General features: G+C 44.5%; 1 protein-coding gene across 1 annotated transcript; it reads right to left on the reverse strand.

Annotated features, from left to right (window-relative positions):
* Positions 1-5337: 5337 nt before the first annotated feature.
* Positions 5338-10510, reverse strand: LOC132404498 (granzyme K-like). Its single transcript, XM_059988652.1, has 5 exons — positions 10501-10510; positions 8720-8879; positions 8245-8398; positions 6986-7243; positions 5338-5622 (listed from the first exon to the last, which is right to left on the reverse strand). Exons 1-5 carry the CDS (start codon positions 10508-10510, stop codon positions 5473-5475), a joined length of 732 nt encoding a protein of 243 aa, XP_059844635.1. The 3' UTR covers positions 5338-5472.
* Positions 10511-19097: the final 8587 nt, after the last annotated feature.

A 19097-nucleotide genomic window follows, 5' to 3' on the forward strand; every position in this document is an offset into this window, starting at 1 on the left:
CCCTCTCTGCTGAGGCCTGCGCGGCCTTCAGCTGCATTAAAGGGGACATTGCCAAAGCAACGATGCATGCGGTGGACGAGACCATTCCCTTCCAAGTAGAGAGTGACACCTCTGACTTCGCACTGGCTGTTACACTCAATCAGGAAGGCAGGCCAGTAGCATTCTTTTCTCATACCCTTCAAGGCTCTGAAATTCGGCACTCCGCGGTGGAGAAAGAAGCCCAGGCCATAGTGGAAGCTATTAGGCACTGGAGGCACTATCTCGCTGGCAAAAGGTTCACCTTGCTGACCGACCAGCGCTCAGTTGCGTTCATGTTCAGCAACCAACAGCGAAGCAAAATCAAAAATGATAAAATTTTGCGGTGGAGAATAGAACTCTCCACCTACAACTATGATATCCTGTACCAGCCTGGCAGACTCAATGAGCCCCCTGATGCTCTATCCCGGGGAACGTGTGCTAGCGCACAGCTCGACCAGCTGTACGACCTTCATGCACATCTTTGCCATCCGGGGGTCAGCCGATTTTACCATTTCATGAAAACCCGGAAGCTGCCGTACTCCCTGGAGGACATCAGGACGATGATCAGGGACTGCCAAATCTGCGCTGAGTGCAAACTGCACTTCTATCGTCCTGAAATGGCGCAACTTGTCAAGGCCCTTTTGAGCGACTGAGTGTTGACTTTAAGGACCCCCTTCCCTCCACCGACCGCAATGTCTATTTTCTCAATATTATCGACGAGTACTCGCGGTTCCCCTTTGCCATCCCCTGCCCTGACACCACTACCACGTCCGTCATAAAAGCCCTGCACCAGCTCTTCACTCTGTTCGGATATCCCTGCTATATCCACAGTAATAGAAGGTCATCCTTTATGAGTGACGAGCTGCGCCAGTACTTGCTAGCTAGGGGCATTGCTACTAGTTGGACGACGAGTTATAATCCCCGGGGAAATGGACAGGTGGAGAGGGAGAATGCCACAGTGTGGAAGGCCACACTTTTAGCCCTTGTCAAAAGGGTTGCCGGTCTCTCGATGGCAGGAGGTCCTCCCTGAGGCACTCCACTCTATCTGCTCCCTATTATGTACGTCCACCAATGCCACCCCTCACGAGCGCCTATTCTCTTTTCCCAGGAAGTCTGTCACTGAGACCACCCTACCAGTTTTGCTGATGTCCCCAGGGCCAGTGCTGCTTCGGAAACATGTGAGGAGCAATAAATACTCCCCGCTGGTCGAGAGGGTTCACCTTCTACATGCAAACCCCCAGTATGCCTACGTGGTCTTACCTGATGGGCAGGAAGACACGGTCTCCGACCGCGACCCGGCGCCCACAGGAGCAGCAGACCACTACCCTGAACACTCCACGGTAACTATGAATCCTGTACCCGAGGTGACACCACGCACACCAAGCCCTACACAGACTCCTCGCGACACTCATATACCGGGCATTTCGTACGCGTATATTCCAGGTGCCTCGCACACACGTGAAGGATCACTGACGCCTAGTGGGCTGACACCTCCAGTTAGGCCGGAACCAGCACAACTACCATCTCCGGTGCAATCTGTGCAACCACAACCGGTGCTACGTAGATCGCAGCGACAGATTCGACCACCTGATAGACTTAACCTGTAAATATACTTGTAAGAAACTTCACCCCATGGGGACTCTCTTTTAAAACAAAGGGGGGGGGGGTGAATGTGGTGAATTACATATACCTGTCTGGACACACCCCCTGCTGACTGCTCCTGTGGCTCCTCCCACAGACCCCTGTATAAAGGCGATTGAGGTCTGAGCCCGGCCTCTCTGTCTCCAGGATGTAGTATGGTGGTCAACCACTGCTTGTTCCTTCTTCCAGTCAATAAAAGCCGATATCTCGCCTTCACGTCTCAGAGAGAGTTATTGATGGTGCATCACACATTTCAAAGTAAATATGCTAAAAGATAGGTCCAGTGCACAGGTTGAGATTCTAAATTAAAAAAAGACTAATTTTGATGGAATCAGAAATGATGTGGTGAGTGTGGATTGGGTCAGGCTGTTTTCAGGCAAAGGTGTATTTGGAAAGTGAGAGGCCTTCAAAAACAAAATTGAGAGTTAAAAAGCTCGTCTGTCCCTGTCAGAATATAATGTAAGGATATTAAGTGTGGGGTGATGCACCATCAATACCTCTCGGAGACGTGAGGCGAGATATAGGCTTTTATTGGCTGGAAGAAAGGACAAGCAGCAATTGACCACCACACTACATCCTGGAGACTGAGGCCGGGGCTGTGTCTCCAATTGCCTTTATACCGAGGTCCAAGGGAGGAGCCACAGGAGCAGTCAGCGGGGGGGGGGGCGTGTCCAGACAAGTATATATAGTCCACCAAATAGGGATCCTTGGTTTTCAAAAGATGTTGAGGCCCTGGTTTTGAGAAAAAAAGGAGGTGCATAGCAGGTATAGGCAAGTAGGAACACATGAGGTGCTCATGGAGAACAAGAAATGCAAGGGAACACTTGTGTGGAATGAGCTGTCAGCATCAGTGGTGCATGGGAGCTCCATTTCAACGTTTCAGAGAAGATCGGATAAGTACATGGATGGTAGGGGTATGGAGGACTATGGTCACAGTTCAGCTCAGTGGGACGAGGTAGCTTAAATGGTTTCTGCATGGACTAGATCGACCGAAGGCCTTGTTTCTGTGCTGTACTTCTCTATGACTCTACCACAGCAACTAGACTCTCCTCCATGGACTCTCCATACTTCTCACTACCTCAGTAAATCAGCCAACATAATTAAAGTTCCCATCAGGCAGAGGTTTAATAAGGCTGACAGCATGTAGCACCAGGATCAAGGATATTTTCTACCCTGAGGTTATAAGGCTATTAAATGTTTCTCCACCACAAGGAGACAAACTCTTGACCTCAGAGTCTACTTTGTTACGATCTTTCACCTTCTATCTTCACCTACACTGTACTTTCCCTGTAATTGTTTCACTTTATTCTGCATTCTGTTCTTGCTTTACCATGTTCTATCGCAATGCCGTGTACAATGATTTGATCTGTATGAACAGTATGCAGTACAAGCTTTTCACTGCACCTCAGTACATTTGACAACAATAAACCAATCCAAATCCAATTAAATGAACAGTCTGACTGTCAGATGTTAACAGGATTATGAATATTACAGGTGAGGTAGCAAGAAATGAGTGCAATTTCCTCCTAACAAAAATAGAGCCAGATAAATGAATTGGAGTTATCATTGTACAATTCAGCACGGATTGGTTTGTCATTATAGAATCGTGAATTCCAGTAATTAGGTTCCGCAAATAAGATGTTTGCAGCTTATTCAATGTTCAAAAAGCACCTCAAGGCTGAAATTCATCCATTTATTCTTGTGTTGGCCTCTCAGTACCAGTAACAGTGGTGTTAACTGTTCAGGCTAACAAAATTGCTTCTCTGTATTGTTATAATGAAATGGCTTCTCTGTAACGCTGTAATGGGTTTCTGTGTCTGGTATGTTTGGGTTATGACTACCGAGATGAGAGGAAATAACCAATGGAGAATTGTTATGCTATCTTGTATGTGTAAGCTGAGCAGGAGTTTGCAGTCCTTTTCAGGAGGAGAGCGAGGAGGTCGGACGTGTGAGAAGCGGACCGCGGTTCCAGAGTGATGGGAAATGGACGTCGGCGGTTTGGACAGTGGCTGGAGGCTCGGGAAGTCTTTGAGGATGGATCTGGAGGCGTGAGCTCCAACGTATTAAAATATTATGTGCACAAACTGATAATCTTATTTATTTGGCGCCTTTAGATTATCTGTTTCTATGAACCCATCACTAAGAGATAAATGTAAAATTGCAATTATTTACTTGCTTTTGGGTGTATTGTCTGGTATTTGTGTTGTGAGCGTGTACTGGGGGGGCATTACTCCGTACTTACACCAAAGTATTGCAGTATTGGCGGGGCGACATCATTTCACCCTAGGGCCTAGGCGAATGGGGGTAAACTGGGGGCACGGAGGCTACACTTGTGTGGTGCTAATTTAAAATGTATAGTGATGAATAAAGATCATAATTAATTTTCAGACTTTGGTTCTTTGATACGACTTTCCCTGTAGTGCCCAAATCATCACGTCCTGTGTCTTTCATTCTGATTTCCCAATCACGTCTCACCCTGAAACTCATCTGTTGCTCAATCACTCATTCTGCATCTCAGTTCCTCAGTTATCTTTCTGACCTCTGTTTCAGAGTGGCCCACTCTCTTCCTGATTCCCTCCCTCCCACAGTTCTTCAACTCTCAGTCATGTTAACTGTCCCAATTTGATTTCATTCATCATGCAGCTTCCCTGCAGTGGCTGCCTTCAAAGTGTGCAACCTACAACTGGGGTTGGAAATGGGAATTGCAAAGTTCCTTAGACTTTTTATACCATTCTGTGAAACATTTGGAGAGTTGAGATAATCGTTCAACTAATGAGGCATCTGGATATCATGGAGACATTAGGCTTCTGTTAGATAGGCAAATTAAGCTGAGACAATTGATAAATTGAGAGCAGCTGCTCCATCTCACAGTGCAGAGGTTCTCATTGAGTTAACCGTCCCATGGGAGGAAGGAGTGGAGGCTGCCCATGAGTGGAAGAGGCTGAAGTACTCACTCCCAGCAGCTGAGTGTAAGACATGAGGCAATCATCTACCCTGACAAGGTTACCCTGTGATAGGGCAGTGACAGGAATGAGGCTCCGGAGCCCCACCAGAGAGCTGGCTGAAGAGGCAGACAAGGGCAGCTTTTGGCTGTGGCTGAGGAGGAAGGACATAATTGAGGGACCAACTAACCCCACTGGAAGCTGCAGGCGGTGACAGGGAGGCCCGTGTCACTGCTGTGCCACCAGGAGATGGACCAGGGCTAAGGGAGAGAAATATCAATGAGTGGTGGTCCCGGCTGATGACCCTGCAGCTGACCTGAGGTCACTGTTGGAGTTGTGACAGTTAGCAATGAGAAGCAGGGAACAACATCTTCCTGTAAATCTCATTCGATCATTGGTAGTGCAAGAGGAGCATTCAGTTCCAAAGTTAAATATTTACTTGATAGAACAAGGAACTTCACAGCACCGGGCAGCCCTTCTGTCCATGAAGTTGCGACAACCTCTATAAAGCTACTCCACAATCAATCTGTGATATTTTAATGCAAATCCTAATTATCTCACAATCTAATTGCCTCCACTATCGACATCTCTCTGGTGCAAAGCAAGTCACGGCTGCTAGTCCAAAATGTCACCTACATGTGGTTCAGTTCACTTTCATAACTTACATCAATGGACAGGAATTTCACAAGGCAAGTAATTTGATAATTATTGTTTTTTATTGCACGTTGCTGTAACATTTTATGCAAAACAGAAAAGGTAAGGATAGAGGCAAGCCGGCCCTCTAGGCCAATTAACTGAGCATCAGTGTAAGTAAAGCAGAGTGAAGCAGGATTGTGATAACTCAGTACAGCTCTTCAGCATTCTTCAGCGGTCAACCAATTGTATCCTGAATCCAATCAATGTATTTCTTTGTTAGTAAAGTGTACACCGCAGGGATTAGGGGATATGGACATCCTTTTTCACCAAAGGACACAATCCCAGTGTACATTTTGTCACATATCAAAGGGCCGCCTGAATCACCCTGGAAGAGAGAGAAAAAGATGAAAGTGACAATTGAGCAGAATTAGCTAAAGTGACAGAATGCAAACTGTCAGTTTGACATCACATCACAATTCATTATCCGTGCCCAGCTGTACTGAGGAGGTGTGAGTTTACTTTAGGAGCAAATGTAGGTAACTGGACTCACAAAGAGTCTTTTCATGGAATGTTTCCCATGGCCTGGATTGAGTTTATTCGTAAATTAGACATTGTGTAGAAAACCATCAGCCATCTGCAATCTGTACTTCAGTTTGACTTCAAATTCTGGTGAAATGTGGAAGTTCAGAATGAAACAGATGTCAAATGCTGGTGTAGCTGTCCCTCCACTCTGCCACTCGACTCTCCACTGAACCCAGCTCGTGCATCTGGCCAGATTCACTTTGTACCCGACCCCCTGCTTTTCAGCAAGACTAGCTGACACAAGTACAGTAACCTCCTTCACTGAATGGAGTCACTGGTCTGTGAAACAACTAAATAACGGGAAATGATCTATTAAATTTACTTTATTTTAACCTTTTTAATTATTTGCTATTATGTTCAATTGTCTTTAAACAATTTTTATTAAATATGCTTGTGTAGTTTTTAATCATCTCTGACATTTTTCAGTGTGAGCTGTTGAAGGCTGTCAGGATATTCATGGAGGCAAATCCTCAGGATCCAATTCCTGATTCTGCTCAGCGTCCCGAGCCTGGCCTGTCTCACAGGGCACCTCATGGGTACAGAGTGCCAGACAGACTGATCCACTCTGTCCCAACTGAATGTTAGGATCAGACACAGCACTAGATCTAGCATGATCCTTATTTTCAAATTGACACGATTTAGAATAAATTCTCTTTACATTTTAGACATGTCAATACGTTGCATTTCTCTGGATTGACTCTGTTATCTTGCATCTGCCCATTTCATCATCACACTGATGATACACAAAGTTTATTGGGAGAGAAATCATAGTAAGCTATGTTAACATCTAAACTCAGGGCCTAGATCTGAGAATCTAGAACATGCAAGAAAATGGTTCCTCCATAATCAACACATACACATTTTCTTATCTGATTATTATTTTTTTAATCCAACTTGGGATGTGGACATTACCTGTGAGTGTAGCATTTATGGCCTAATCTAGTTTCCCTTAGCTTCCCTAGGGTAACGCTGGACCACATTCTGAAGACTTTTTAATGCAACTGAGCAGCCCTTCAGAAAGCAGGTAAGAGTCAGTCACAATAACACTGAGGAAGTGTGGAAAGTTTCAATCTATAGCAGGCACCAGTGAATCACTGGGGTTTTTATACTTAATCCAGTAGCTTTATAGAAATGTTACTGATAACGTTACTACACAGCATACTCACATAACATGCATTCTTTCTGCCTTCGCTGTCACCAACACAGATCATGTCCTGGGTTATTTTAGTTTGATACATGCCTTTGCATTTTCTGCGATCAATTACCTCGACCTCCACCTCTTGAAGTGTGTCAGAGTAATTGCTGGTTTTTGTTCTTCCCCATCCTGCCACGGTGCACCTTGTTCCAGATTTCATGTCGGTGATTCCTCCTTTGGGAAGGTTGAGCACATTCACATACTGGTTGATTTTTGCATCAGTCTCGAGCTGTTGACACAAAAACATTGAATTCACATATTTGTGATCCAGAAGTAAATAATTCCTTGAATGATCTCTTTACTCCTGAAGACATTTGTTAGTTTATCTATTTAAGTATTTTGTTTTCCAGAAATCTGTACTTTGCAGATAAGCTACTTCCTTTTTTTTCCGGATGATCAAAGGGACAGAAACTCAATTAAAAGTGACCAATAAAATTAAATATCAACTACATTTCATATGATGGAATCGATAATTTGTCATGAAAATTGTGGTGTGGATGATGGTCATAAAGCACTGATCCTACCGTGAAGGTTCTTCACTCTAACTCTTTCTTTGTTACTGATGAAACTCCAATAAGTCAGACTTAGCAGCTGCCACACTTTTAATTTAGTTTAAAGACCCAAGACATTAACATGTCCTTCCAGCCCCATGACCCCAGCCACACAATTAATTTACTAACCCTTTGTATGTCAAGGACAAGGTTAACTGTGATATTGTCCAGGCTCAAGTTCAAGTTCAGATTATTGTCATTCAATCGTACACATGTATTCAGCCAAACAAAACAACCTTCCTCCTGACCAAGGTCACAACACAGTACATATACTGTACCTCATACACATAACACATGAAGAAATATGACCACAATTAAATTAACAAATAATAAGTTTCATAGTTAAAAAGTAAAGAGTACGTGCTACTGGTGCTTCATAACTGATGAGACCTGGGTGATGGCAGGGAGTTCAGTCATGTGACAGCCTAGGGGAAGAAGCTGTTTCTCATCCTCACAGTTCTTGTCGTATTTCTATAGAACCGCCTGCCTGATGGAAGGGAATCAAGGAGACTGTTGGACGGATGGGAGAGATCATTGCCAATACTAATATTCTCCACAATCAATAATTCTCATCCAAGTCACAAAAGCCATTCAACAGTTGTTGTTCAGTAGAATAAACATTGCTAATAAGCAAATTAAAGATTTTAAACACTGAGTAAGAATGAGAAAAATTTCATACTTGCAACAGCATGATATCATCTTTCTTAGTTTTCTTGTTGTATTTTGCAATGGGAATCTGTCTGATGATGCGCAGTCTTTGTTGACTTGTCTCAATCTTTGAACAAACATGGGCTCCAAGAACGGCTAGAAGATCCTGGCCTGATGCAATTGTTCTGTTACCAATCGAAAATAAAGATAATTATTTGCACTTTACTTAAAAAATAGTTTACAGAAATTCATCAGGAAGGCAACAATCAAATAGTAAACTTTATGGAAATATACAATTCAGCAACATTATATTTGGTAGTTAATGTGCAGATTCCAAAAGCCAATCAGTGTCCAAGCAAGGGCCACGACTATACTCCTGATTGAAATTGTTTCAAAATGTTCATCAGACAAGCTCATTGTAAATCACTCCTTATTATTTTATGAAAGCTAAGCATTTGTATGTTAATCACTAAATATTTTTTACATTCATACACCACATGGCTTACATTTCACAGTGAGCTGCAGTTAGTACCCAGTTTGGTCTGATCAAAGCACCTCCGCAGTAGTGAAAAGTATAATTTCCCCTGATATGTTTTTGGAGAGATACAATATAAGGTCTTGCATGCCGTTTAACTTCATGACCTCCAATAATTTTAGCTCCGGGATCTGCAATATATAGAAGATACTGACATTTTATTTCACATCCATGATTATTCACACACAGGTTATGAACATCACTGACAATGTCAGCAATTATTAGCCATCTCTAATTACCCTTGACAGGGGTAACCCTAGAGTAGTTGTACCATGGCCTTGCACAGCAATTCGATTGTACAAGAGTGTAAGAAGGTGCAGAGAATAATGGACTCAGCCCAATATGGCACTGGATCGATCGCTGTGGAAAGCGGGGGGTGGGGGGAGGTAAAGATATGATTAGTGGTAGGTTTCCTTTACAGATGGGGTACATTGCGGAGGATAATGTGTTGGATGCAGAGGCTGATGGGCGAGTAGGCAAGGACAAGAGGGACTCTATCACTATAATGGCAGAGGGAAGATGGAGTGAGTGTAGATGTACAGGAAATGAAGGAGATTCGGGTGAGGGGAGCATCAATAGTAGAGGGAGAGAAACCCAAAACTGCATCCCGGGAATAGATTTGTCGAAGGTGTCAGAAGGAATATGGGGACTATACATATATTAGTAAAAGCGAAGTGCCCAAGGAATATGTGGAACCGTCTGGCCCAGGGGGTGCGGGATGGTCCATGGGCAACTACTGGGAACGCCGAACAATGAAGAAAGATATCGCTCCTTTAAAGGGGAAGTGAGGCAGCGACTGGGGGGAGATAGGAATAACTGGGGAACGATAATGGCAGTGAGCTGATGAGACAGCCATAGAAGCATAGAAAACCTACAGCACGATACAGGCCCTTTGGCTCACAAAGCTGTGCCGAACATGTCCTTACCTTGGAACTACCTAGGCTTTACACATATCCCTCTATTTTTCTAAGCTCCATGTGACCATTCAAACGTCTCTTAAAAGATAATATCATTTCCACCTCCATCACCGCCGCCGGCAGCCCATCCCACGCACTCATAACTCTTTGCGTCAAAAACTTACCCCTGACATCTCCTCTGTACCTACTTCCAAGCACCTTAAAACTATGCCCTCTCCTGCTATCTATTTTAGCCCTGGGGAAAAACCTATGACTATTTACACGATCAATGCCTCTCATAACCTTGTACACCTCTATCATGTCATTTCTGATCCTCTGTCACTTCAAGGAAAAAAGGCCGAATTCACGCAACCTATTCTCATAAGGCATGCTCTCCAATCCAGGTAACACCCTTGTAAACCTCCTCTGCACCCTTTCTATGGTTTCCACATCCTTCCTGTATTGAGGCAGCCAACGTTTGACGCAGTACTCCAAGTGGGGTCTGAACTGGGTCCTATATAGCTGCAAAATTAAATTCAACAGCTTCTGATTAATCCTCAAGATAATAATATTACGAAGTAGATTTACAGGAAAAATTGATAGTAGTGCAAGGAGACACAAGAAACAGCAGATGCCACAGGCTGGAGAAACAATAAGCCGACACTTCTACAATTTCTTTCCCTCCATAGATGCTGCTTGACATGTTGCTCATTGAAATTTTGTAACCACATTTTATATAGTTGTCCTCTCCAAATGAGGAATAAAATTACAATGTAAAAAAACAAAGTAGAGATTTGTTGGCATATATAGAAGATAAATAATAATGTAGCTAAAACAGAAAATGTTCAGTACTTACCATAAACCATGCTTATAATGTGCATCATAAATTAAATATAATTAAAATAAATGCTTTCATGAATGGAAAGTATTTAAGTATTCCTTATTTTGCTACTTACACGCTGGAGCTAGGAAGACGACAATTAACCAAACAAGTGGATTGTACAGTGAAGGATTCATTGTTGTTTCTTCTGTGATAACACCAAAGTTATTGAATTTATAATGAAATTAGAGGGAAGTGGTTTATATATTTGTGTCCCACCAACACACTAAACCAATAATGAACATGACGATTTGTAAATCGACTGATCTGAATCAACATCACATGACAGGTTCAAAGTGAACCAGAATTTTTCAGCAAACATTATGGGTTTCTGAGAGGGATTGTTTTTAATTCTGATGTCCGTCTCCTTACATTGCATTGAAATCCTGTAACCTGAGAACACGTAGAAAATATCTATTCAGATCCTATGTGAATGCAGACTAAATGATGTCTTAACAGACCAATTAAGTTTGAGAAACGTCATTTGAATATGTCACTTTATTGCATTTACTTTCAAATATTGACAATCCAAATCCAAATGATATTATTACACTGGATTAATATTGATGGCATCCTTTTATTCACAAATTTGTGAAGATTGTAAAGAGCTGATGGCAATTTCCATCACCCAGATGGTAGCTGGGGATAGGTTTGTTGGAATGAAAAGGCCAATAACACCAGACATCAAAGATTTTGCTTCCTGAATACTATCTTATGGATGTTGGGCTGCAGATCATGAAAATCAGCGTGAAACATGCATAAAACGCAGCATTTCTTGAAATCACCTGTATTTGTTATTTCTGTTCAAAAGTTTCAAAGGTACATTTAATGTCAGAGAAATGTATACAATATACATCCTGAAATGCTTTTTCTTCACAGCCATTCATGAAAAGAGGAATGCCTCAAAGAATGAACGACAGTCACATGTTAGAGCCCCAAAGTACCCCCCACTCCTCTCCGTCCCGCACACCAGCAGCAGAAAGCAACAATACCACTCCCCACCAGCAAAAAAAAACCATCAGCACCCGCCACCGAGCACTCAAGTGTGAGCAAAGCAACAGGAAAGACACAGACTTGCAGTTACCCCAAAGACTCACGTTTCACCCGGTATTCAACATACCACAGGCTCTCCTCCTCCCTAATAAGGGAGAAAGCGGTGTCTCCATTTTCACAGCGAGTGGGGATACACATCAAACAGCTCGCTGGTGTACGATGTTAAAAGTTCATTACTTCACTTTTTTTTTAATCTCTGTGTCCAAAGATCTGGACACACAGACAAAGATAACCCGACTCCCCCGACATCACACTGGTCTCCTGGCGTGACACCCCTATCTGACCCCCTGACTATAGAGTCCCCTATCACTGCTGTCATCCTCTTCTTTTCCCTACCCTCCTGAGCCACAGGGCCAGACTCTGTGCCAAAGGCGTGACCACTGTTACTTCCCCCAGGGAGGCCGTCTTCCCCAAAAGTACTCAAACAGGAGTACAGTACTTAGTTTTAAGTGGGACAGTCACTGGGGTACTCTCTACCATCTGCCTCTTGCCTTTCTCTCTCCTGACTGTGATCCATTGCTCAGTCTTCTGGGGTCCTGGACTACCTGCCTTTAGCTCCTCTCTATCACCTCCTCACTCTCCCTGAAAATACGAAGGTCATCGAGCTGCAGCTCCAGTTCCCTAATGCAGTCCCTAAGGAGCTGCACTCAGTGCACCTGGTGTAGATGTGGTCGTCCGGGAGGCTGGGAGTCTCCAGGATCTCCCACATCTGACATCGAGCACAGAAAACTGGCCTCACACGCATACTCCGTCTGTATTCCAAACAGATAACCTACCTCGCCTCGACCCCTTATCACTGGAGCCATGTTGAGCCAAAGACTTCCTTCTCTATGTCCCTCTACTCCATCGCCCGCTCCTCCGACGCCCAATCTGTAAAGCTGTCTTCTTTTTAAACTGTTCCCATTGTTCTCACTCGCCAACATCCACGTGCTTGCGCAGTCGTGCCCCGTTCAAACCACTCCAGCCATGGATTATGCAGAATGTAAATACTGAGTGTATGAGGAATACTCAGGATTGGATAATCCAGGGAGAGACGACCCAGTCTTCCTAAAGGTTCTGATGGAAGACCTGAGCTCAGCCCACCAGGAAGGTTTAGATTTCGGGATAACAGTGGGGTTGACCTACTCTGTGATATTTTGTGGGCCTGTGAGATAGACCGAAGAATGTGCAAGAGAAATTGTGAAGCGGCTGTAGTAGATGCAGCTACTGTGATGTGTTCTGTTTACCGGTGACCAGCTCACGGAGCATGGAACTGTTCCAGTAGATGTGGGAGGGTAAAGGAGTTCATATGCTACAGATGTGACTGATATGGACATACATGGTTGAAGGCAGTGTCCAAAAAAGAGGAAAGAGGAACAAGTGAATGTCACAATGGACACATAATTGCTCACCCCATCAACACCCAGTCTGACCAAAATGACTGTCGATCAGATCCTAGAACGGTGAAGACGCCACCTAGGTCAGTAAAAGATGTGGAGATGGCCCCCGCTGCCTGCGCTGGTGACTTGCAGATGTTCGGGTGTAGTGAAGGAACTAAAGCACCTGGGGAAATCAGAGAGAATGCAGCAACTACTAACTCGGCTATATGGTCAGTAAACAAACCCGATAGATCATATCCATTAACAGAAGACGATCCGGCCCTTTAAAAATCCACGACGAGATTGCATCCCATTGTGGCAAGACCTGCAACAATCCTGAATAGCCTGTCTCCACAGCATACAGACTTTTCCAGTCCTGGAATTGGTAATGGATTTTGCAGGCTCCCCTTGGCACCTGAGTCTCAAGAACCCTGGGTGGGCAGCAGTATACATGAACCAGACTCCACCAGGGTTTCCACAATAGCCCAGCCATTTTTCCATAATGTCGTGGCACAGACTTTGGAAAAGCTCTATCTAATGTCGTATGGCCCAACCAGCTTAAGATAGAGACGTCCGTTGGAGTCTGGTGATACCATTTTTAACAGTATTTATTAGCGAAAATACACAAAAATAATATCAATGCAAATATACAGATAACATACGTTGTCAATACTAAACCTAAAAGTGCGGGTATAATAATAATCAATAAGAAATAAGCTCTATCATTGTCTAGGGCAGGGGTCAGCAACCTTTACCACTGAAAGAGCCACTTGGACCCGTTTCCCACAGAAAAGAAAACACTGGGAGCCGCAAAACCCGTTTGACATTTAAAATGAAATAACACTGCATACAACATTTTGTTTTGCCTTTATGCTATGTATAAACAAACTACAATGTGTTGCATTTATGAAATTGATGAACTCCTGCAGAGAAAACGAAATTACATTTCTGCATGCAACAAAAACATTTTGAACTCCGAAAAAAAGAGGTTGGGTTGAAGGTTACTTTTAAGTAAAATACTCAATGTCTATTTGAGTTCTTCTTGTATTTATGAAAAACGCCAAACTTAAATTTGCCGCCAGCAGCAAACCAAAAATAACGTCAGCCAGCTGTCAACCTGAAAAATAAAAGGACTATTTCACTGAACAATGAAAACATATGAATATACGTAAAATAATAGGCAATTAAAATATTTATCATACTTGTTCAGGTTGACTCACACCTGACAATGCAGTCGTATTCAGTAGGGATGGATCGATGCTTAGGGGAGTGACCGGGAAGGATAATGTGTTTTTTTCCTCTCTGAACTCATAGAAGCGTTTCCCAAACGATGTTTGCATTGCGATGATTGCAGAATGTAAATACTCCGAATTTATCATGTCGTGACCTTGTTTGAACTCTCTCAAATTGGGGAAGTGAGACAATGTGCCTTTCTGTAAATCTCTGGCAAGCACTGTCAACTTGCGCTCGAATGCCAAAACATCCTCCAACATGTGCAGAGCTGTACGTCCTTACCCCGTTGAAGAGCTGTGTTCAGCGTGTTCAGGTGCGCTGTCATGTCTACCATGAAGTGTAGCTTTTCCAGCCACTCTGGCTGTTCCAGCTCAGGAAAGTTGAGCACTTTGTTGCCCAGGAAAGTTTTCACTTCTTCCAGACACGCGACAAAGCGTTTCAGCACCTCCCCTCTGGACAGCCAGCGATAAAAACACGTTGTAGCGGTGTGCTACACGCAGTCAGTAAACTGCAGTCAAAGATAGCTTTATTCGAACTAAACAGCCTTGCTTTTAAGCCTCCCTCAACCCGCCCCCCATGGGCGCGGATGCTGCAAAAGACACGTACTCACAAACCCCCATAGGCTATCTCCCTTAGCCTGAACGCTGGCTAATTGTGAGCCGGTTCGGATGTGTCAGGAAATGGGTCGCCACAACGTCTTATTTAGATTGTACAAGATCACCATAATCTTCAAATTTAGATTTACATTTCAAAAACTAACAAACTAACATAAAATACATTTTAATTAAATACTGACCATGTAGCGGTGTGCTACACGTAGCGCTAAAATTACGACACGGAGTCGGTAACTGCAGTCGAAGGAAAAAACTTTATTCGAAATCTTCAGCCTCACTTTTAAGCCTCCCTCAACCTGCCCCCCCATGGCGCAAAGGCTCCAAAGCTCTGTGCTCGCAACCCCCCGTAGGCTATCTAATTGTGAGCCGGTTTGGATGTGCCAGGAAAAGGGTCGCCACAACCAATTATTTCCCAAAGCAACAGGGAGCCGCAGCATAGACGTAAAAGAGCCACATGTGGCTCCGGAGCCGCGGGTTGCCGACCCCCGGTCTAGGGGATAATGAATTGTCCAATGGAAATATAAAGTTCGTTTCTGTTCACACAGGCTGCTGTTGTTTGTTTGTCGCTGTGTTGCAATTGTTGGAGAGAGAGAGAGAAATAGAAGAATAACTTTCCGACTTTCCTTGGTACGATCTTGATCCGTATCCGTCCTTTAGCTAGACTGTTCCGTGGAGGACTCACCACTCAGGCAAGGATGGACATACACACCCCACCGGTCTCATACTTCTCCCCTGGTGTGTCTGAGGGGTGTTTCCCCAGACCCCTCTTTTATCCTTACTCACGGGATCTCAGATGTCAATCAGGTTGGGATGATGCAATTCATCAACCAGACCGCTCTGGTTGTCCCCTGAGGGGTTTCGATGAATACTACAGTACTCAATGCTCAATTCCTTCACCAAGAGACAATAGCAGTAATCAATGGTTCTGTTTCGCTTTGTATTCTGCGGTGTCTATAACAACTGCCTTTGCTGTTATCCTGTGTCTCTCTCATTACTGACATGCTGTGTATCTCTCTCATTTCCTGGGTATCAGACCCGAAATACAGGCGATCTAGCGATTCTCAAAAAGGAGGGGGCGACTTTGCACCCTTCGGCCCCTCAGAGTCGCTCCACATTCATAACAATATGCAGATGATCTACCAATTGCTTTGGAAGATGAAGCAGGCCGTTTAGGGGCAATAGCCAGTGTTTTGGAGATACTGCAAGATGAGGGGGGTTTAAAATCAGTTCACACAAGGCCCAGATAGAAAACCATACACTACCTAGGCTACACCATTTCCCAGGGTCAGATGACAGAGACTCAGCAAACAGACTCTTGCCCCGCCCAGTAAACATGAAGGGAGTGAGGAAAGTAACGGGTCTATTTAATTACTGTCGTAATTTCATTCTAGGGATCTCAGCACTACAGCACCTGATCTAGGCCTTGATTAAAGGAGGGAAGCCCCCTCTGGAGGAAGTGAGTTGGGAGCCAGATGAGAAAAGGGCTTTTACAGATATCAGGAAAGCCCTGGTCTCTGCACCTGAGCGAGTATTACCCGATGTGGCTCACCCCTTTCCCCTGTACTGCAGCAATGAGGGAGGGCACTTCGACACAGTTGTGCTGCAGGTCCATGGGGATACAAGAAGGCCAGAGGCCTATTATTCAAACAGACACCCATTGCAGAAAGACTTCCCTGCTGCCTAGGAGCTTCAGACTGCTCCGCGTGGTCAGTGCAAGTAAATGAACCAGTTGTAGTGTGGGACAACTCAGACTACACACACCCCATACCCCATAGAGCTCCTGAAGACGGGGGGAGGCAGAGAGCAGTCACAGATAGCAGAAGGCTGGGTATTCGGCACGGGCACCTAATACAAAAACCGCTGGAAGCAGTGAGTCTGCCAGCAGGGGTGGCAGTCATCAAAGTGAAAGCTGACCAGAAAGGGGAGAGTCAGGAGCAGAAAGCAATCGAGTGGGCAGACATCACTGAGAAGAAGGAACAACAGCCAATTGAAACTGCAAGCCTGCAGGAAGAAATGACAGAAGCCGGTTTAGTCAAATTCTATAAAGAGGTGGAGGCAGAAGAGAAGGAGACATGGAGGAGAAAGGGTGCAAAAGGAGGGACCAGATAGGAGCTGGGCACACGGGGAGGAAGGATTTGTGGTACTACCATGTGTTAGGGAGATACGACTGGAATTATATCATAGGGTGATGCATCAGGGAAGGCAGAGCATGATTACGACCCTGTGGCAGGACTGGTGGTGGCCCGGGATGGGCGGGCTGTTGAGAAATCCTGCCGCCATTGTTTCAAATGTGCCCAGCATAACTCTGGTAAGGGCATAAATCTACAGCTGGCAAATCAGTCACAGCCAAAGGGACCCTGGGGAAACATCCAGATTGATTTCTTGGGACCCCGACCCAAAAGCAGGGAGAATAGCTACAGTCTAGTAATTCCCGATCACTTCACCCGGTGGGTAGTGGCTTTCCCAACAAGGATGGATTCTACCGCATGGATTCCAGTTCAGGAAATCCTCCCAAGGTGGGGAACCCCAGTCCAGCTGGACTCGAATCAGGGAGCACATTTCACAGGGAGAGTGATGAAGGAAATATGCCAACTGTTAGGGGTGGATGAGACCACAGATGGTACTTTTAACACATAACACTTGCGTCTGTGTGCAGACTCGGCGAGGCAGCCACTGGAAACACAGGACTGTGGTTAAACCACCTTCCTGTTGCTCAAATGTACAGAGATCCTAAGAGATGAACATCAGCCAGACACACCAGACCTGAGCACAGTTGATGGAAACATTCTCACAGGAAACATAAAGGCAGAAGACACAGAGAGCATGACAGAAACCTGTAATTAGCATGCTAAAGTGAAATTGTGACAGTTCTACATTGAATATAGAACATAGCAATTTTACAGCACATTACAGGCCTTTCAGCCACAATGTTGTACCGACCATGTAACCTACTCTACTGACTGCCAAGAATTACCCTAGTGCAGAGCCCTCTAATTCTCTAAGCACCATGTACCAATCTTAAAAGACACTATTGTATCTGCCTCCACCACCACCACCAGCTATTCATTCCACACACCCACCACGCTCTGTGTGGAAAAACTTACCCCTGACACCTCCTTCGTACCTATTTCCAAGCACCTCAAAATGATGCCCCCTCATGTTAGCCATTTCAGCCCTGCGAAAACAGTTCTGGCTATCAACATGATCAGTGCCCCTCCTCATCTTACACACCTCTATCAGGTCACCTCTCATCCTCCGTCACTCCAAGGACACAACCTATTCTCACAAGGTACTCCCTCCATCCTTGTAAATCTCCTCTACACTCTCTCTCTAGTATCCACATCCTTCCGGTAGTGAGGTGACCAGAACTGAACACACTACTCCAAGTGGGGTCTGACCAAGGTCTTATATAACTGTAACATTACCTCACGGCTCCTGAGCTCAATCCCATGGCTGATAAAGGCCAACACACCATACACCTTCTCAACAACACTGTCAACCTACGCAGCAGTTTTGAGTGTCCTATTGATATGGACCCCAAGATCTCTCAGATCCTCCACACTGCCAAGAGTCTTACCATTTATATTATATTCTGTCTTCAAATTGGACCTACCAAAATGAATTACTTCACGCTTACCTGCGTTGAAGTCCATCTGCCAATTCTAAGCCCAGTTCTGCAACCTGTCGATGTCCCGCTGTAACCTCTGAAAACCCTCCAGAATATCCAAAACACCCCCAACTTTTGTGTCATCAGCAAAATTACTAACCCACCCTTCCAATTCTTTATCCAGGTCATTTATAAAAATCAAAAAGAGGAGCGGTCCCAGAATAGATCCCTGCGGAACTCCACTGGTCACCGACCTCCATGCAGAATACAAACCATCTACAACCAACCATTGCCTTCTGTGGGCAAGCCAATTATAGATCCACAAATCAAGGTCTCCTTGGATCCCATGCTTCCTTACTTTCTGAAAGAGCCTTGCATGGGGAACCTTATCAAATGCCTTACTGAAATCCATGTACACTACATCCAATACTCTACCTTCATCAATGTGTTTTATTACTTCCTCAAAAAATTCAATCAGGTTCGTAAGGCTTGACCTGTCCTTGACAAAGCCATGCTGACTATCCCTATTAGGTTATTTCTCTCCAAATGCTCATAAATCCTGCCTGTCAGGATCTTCTCCAACAATTTGCCCACCACTGAAGTCAGACTCACTGGTCTATAATTTCCTGGGTTATCTATACTCCCTTTCTTGAACAAGGGAACAACATTTACAACCCTCCAATCCTCCAGTACTTCTCATCGCAAGAT

This window comes from Hypanus sabinus, chromosome 14, assembly GCF_030144855.1.
Source record: "Hypanus sabinus isolate sHypSab1 chromosome 14, sHypSab1.hap1, whole genome shotgun sequence".
NCBI classification, from domain to species: Eukaryota; Metazoa; Chordata; class Chondrichthyes; order Myliobatiformes; family Dasyatidae; genus Hypanus; species Hypanus sabinus.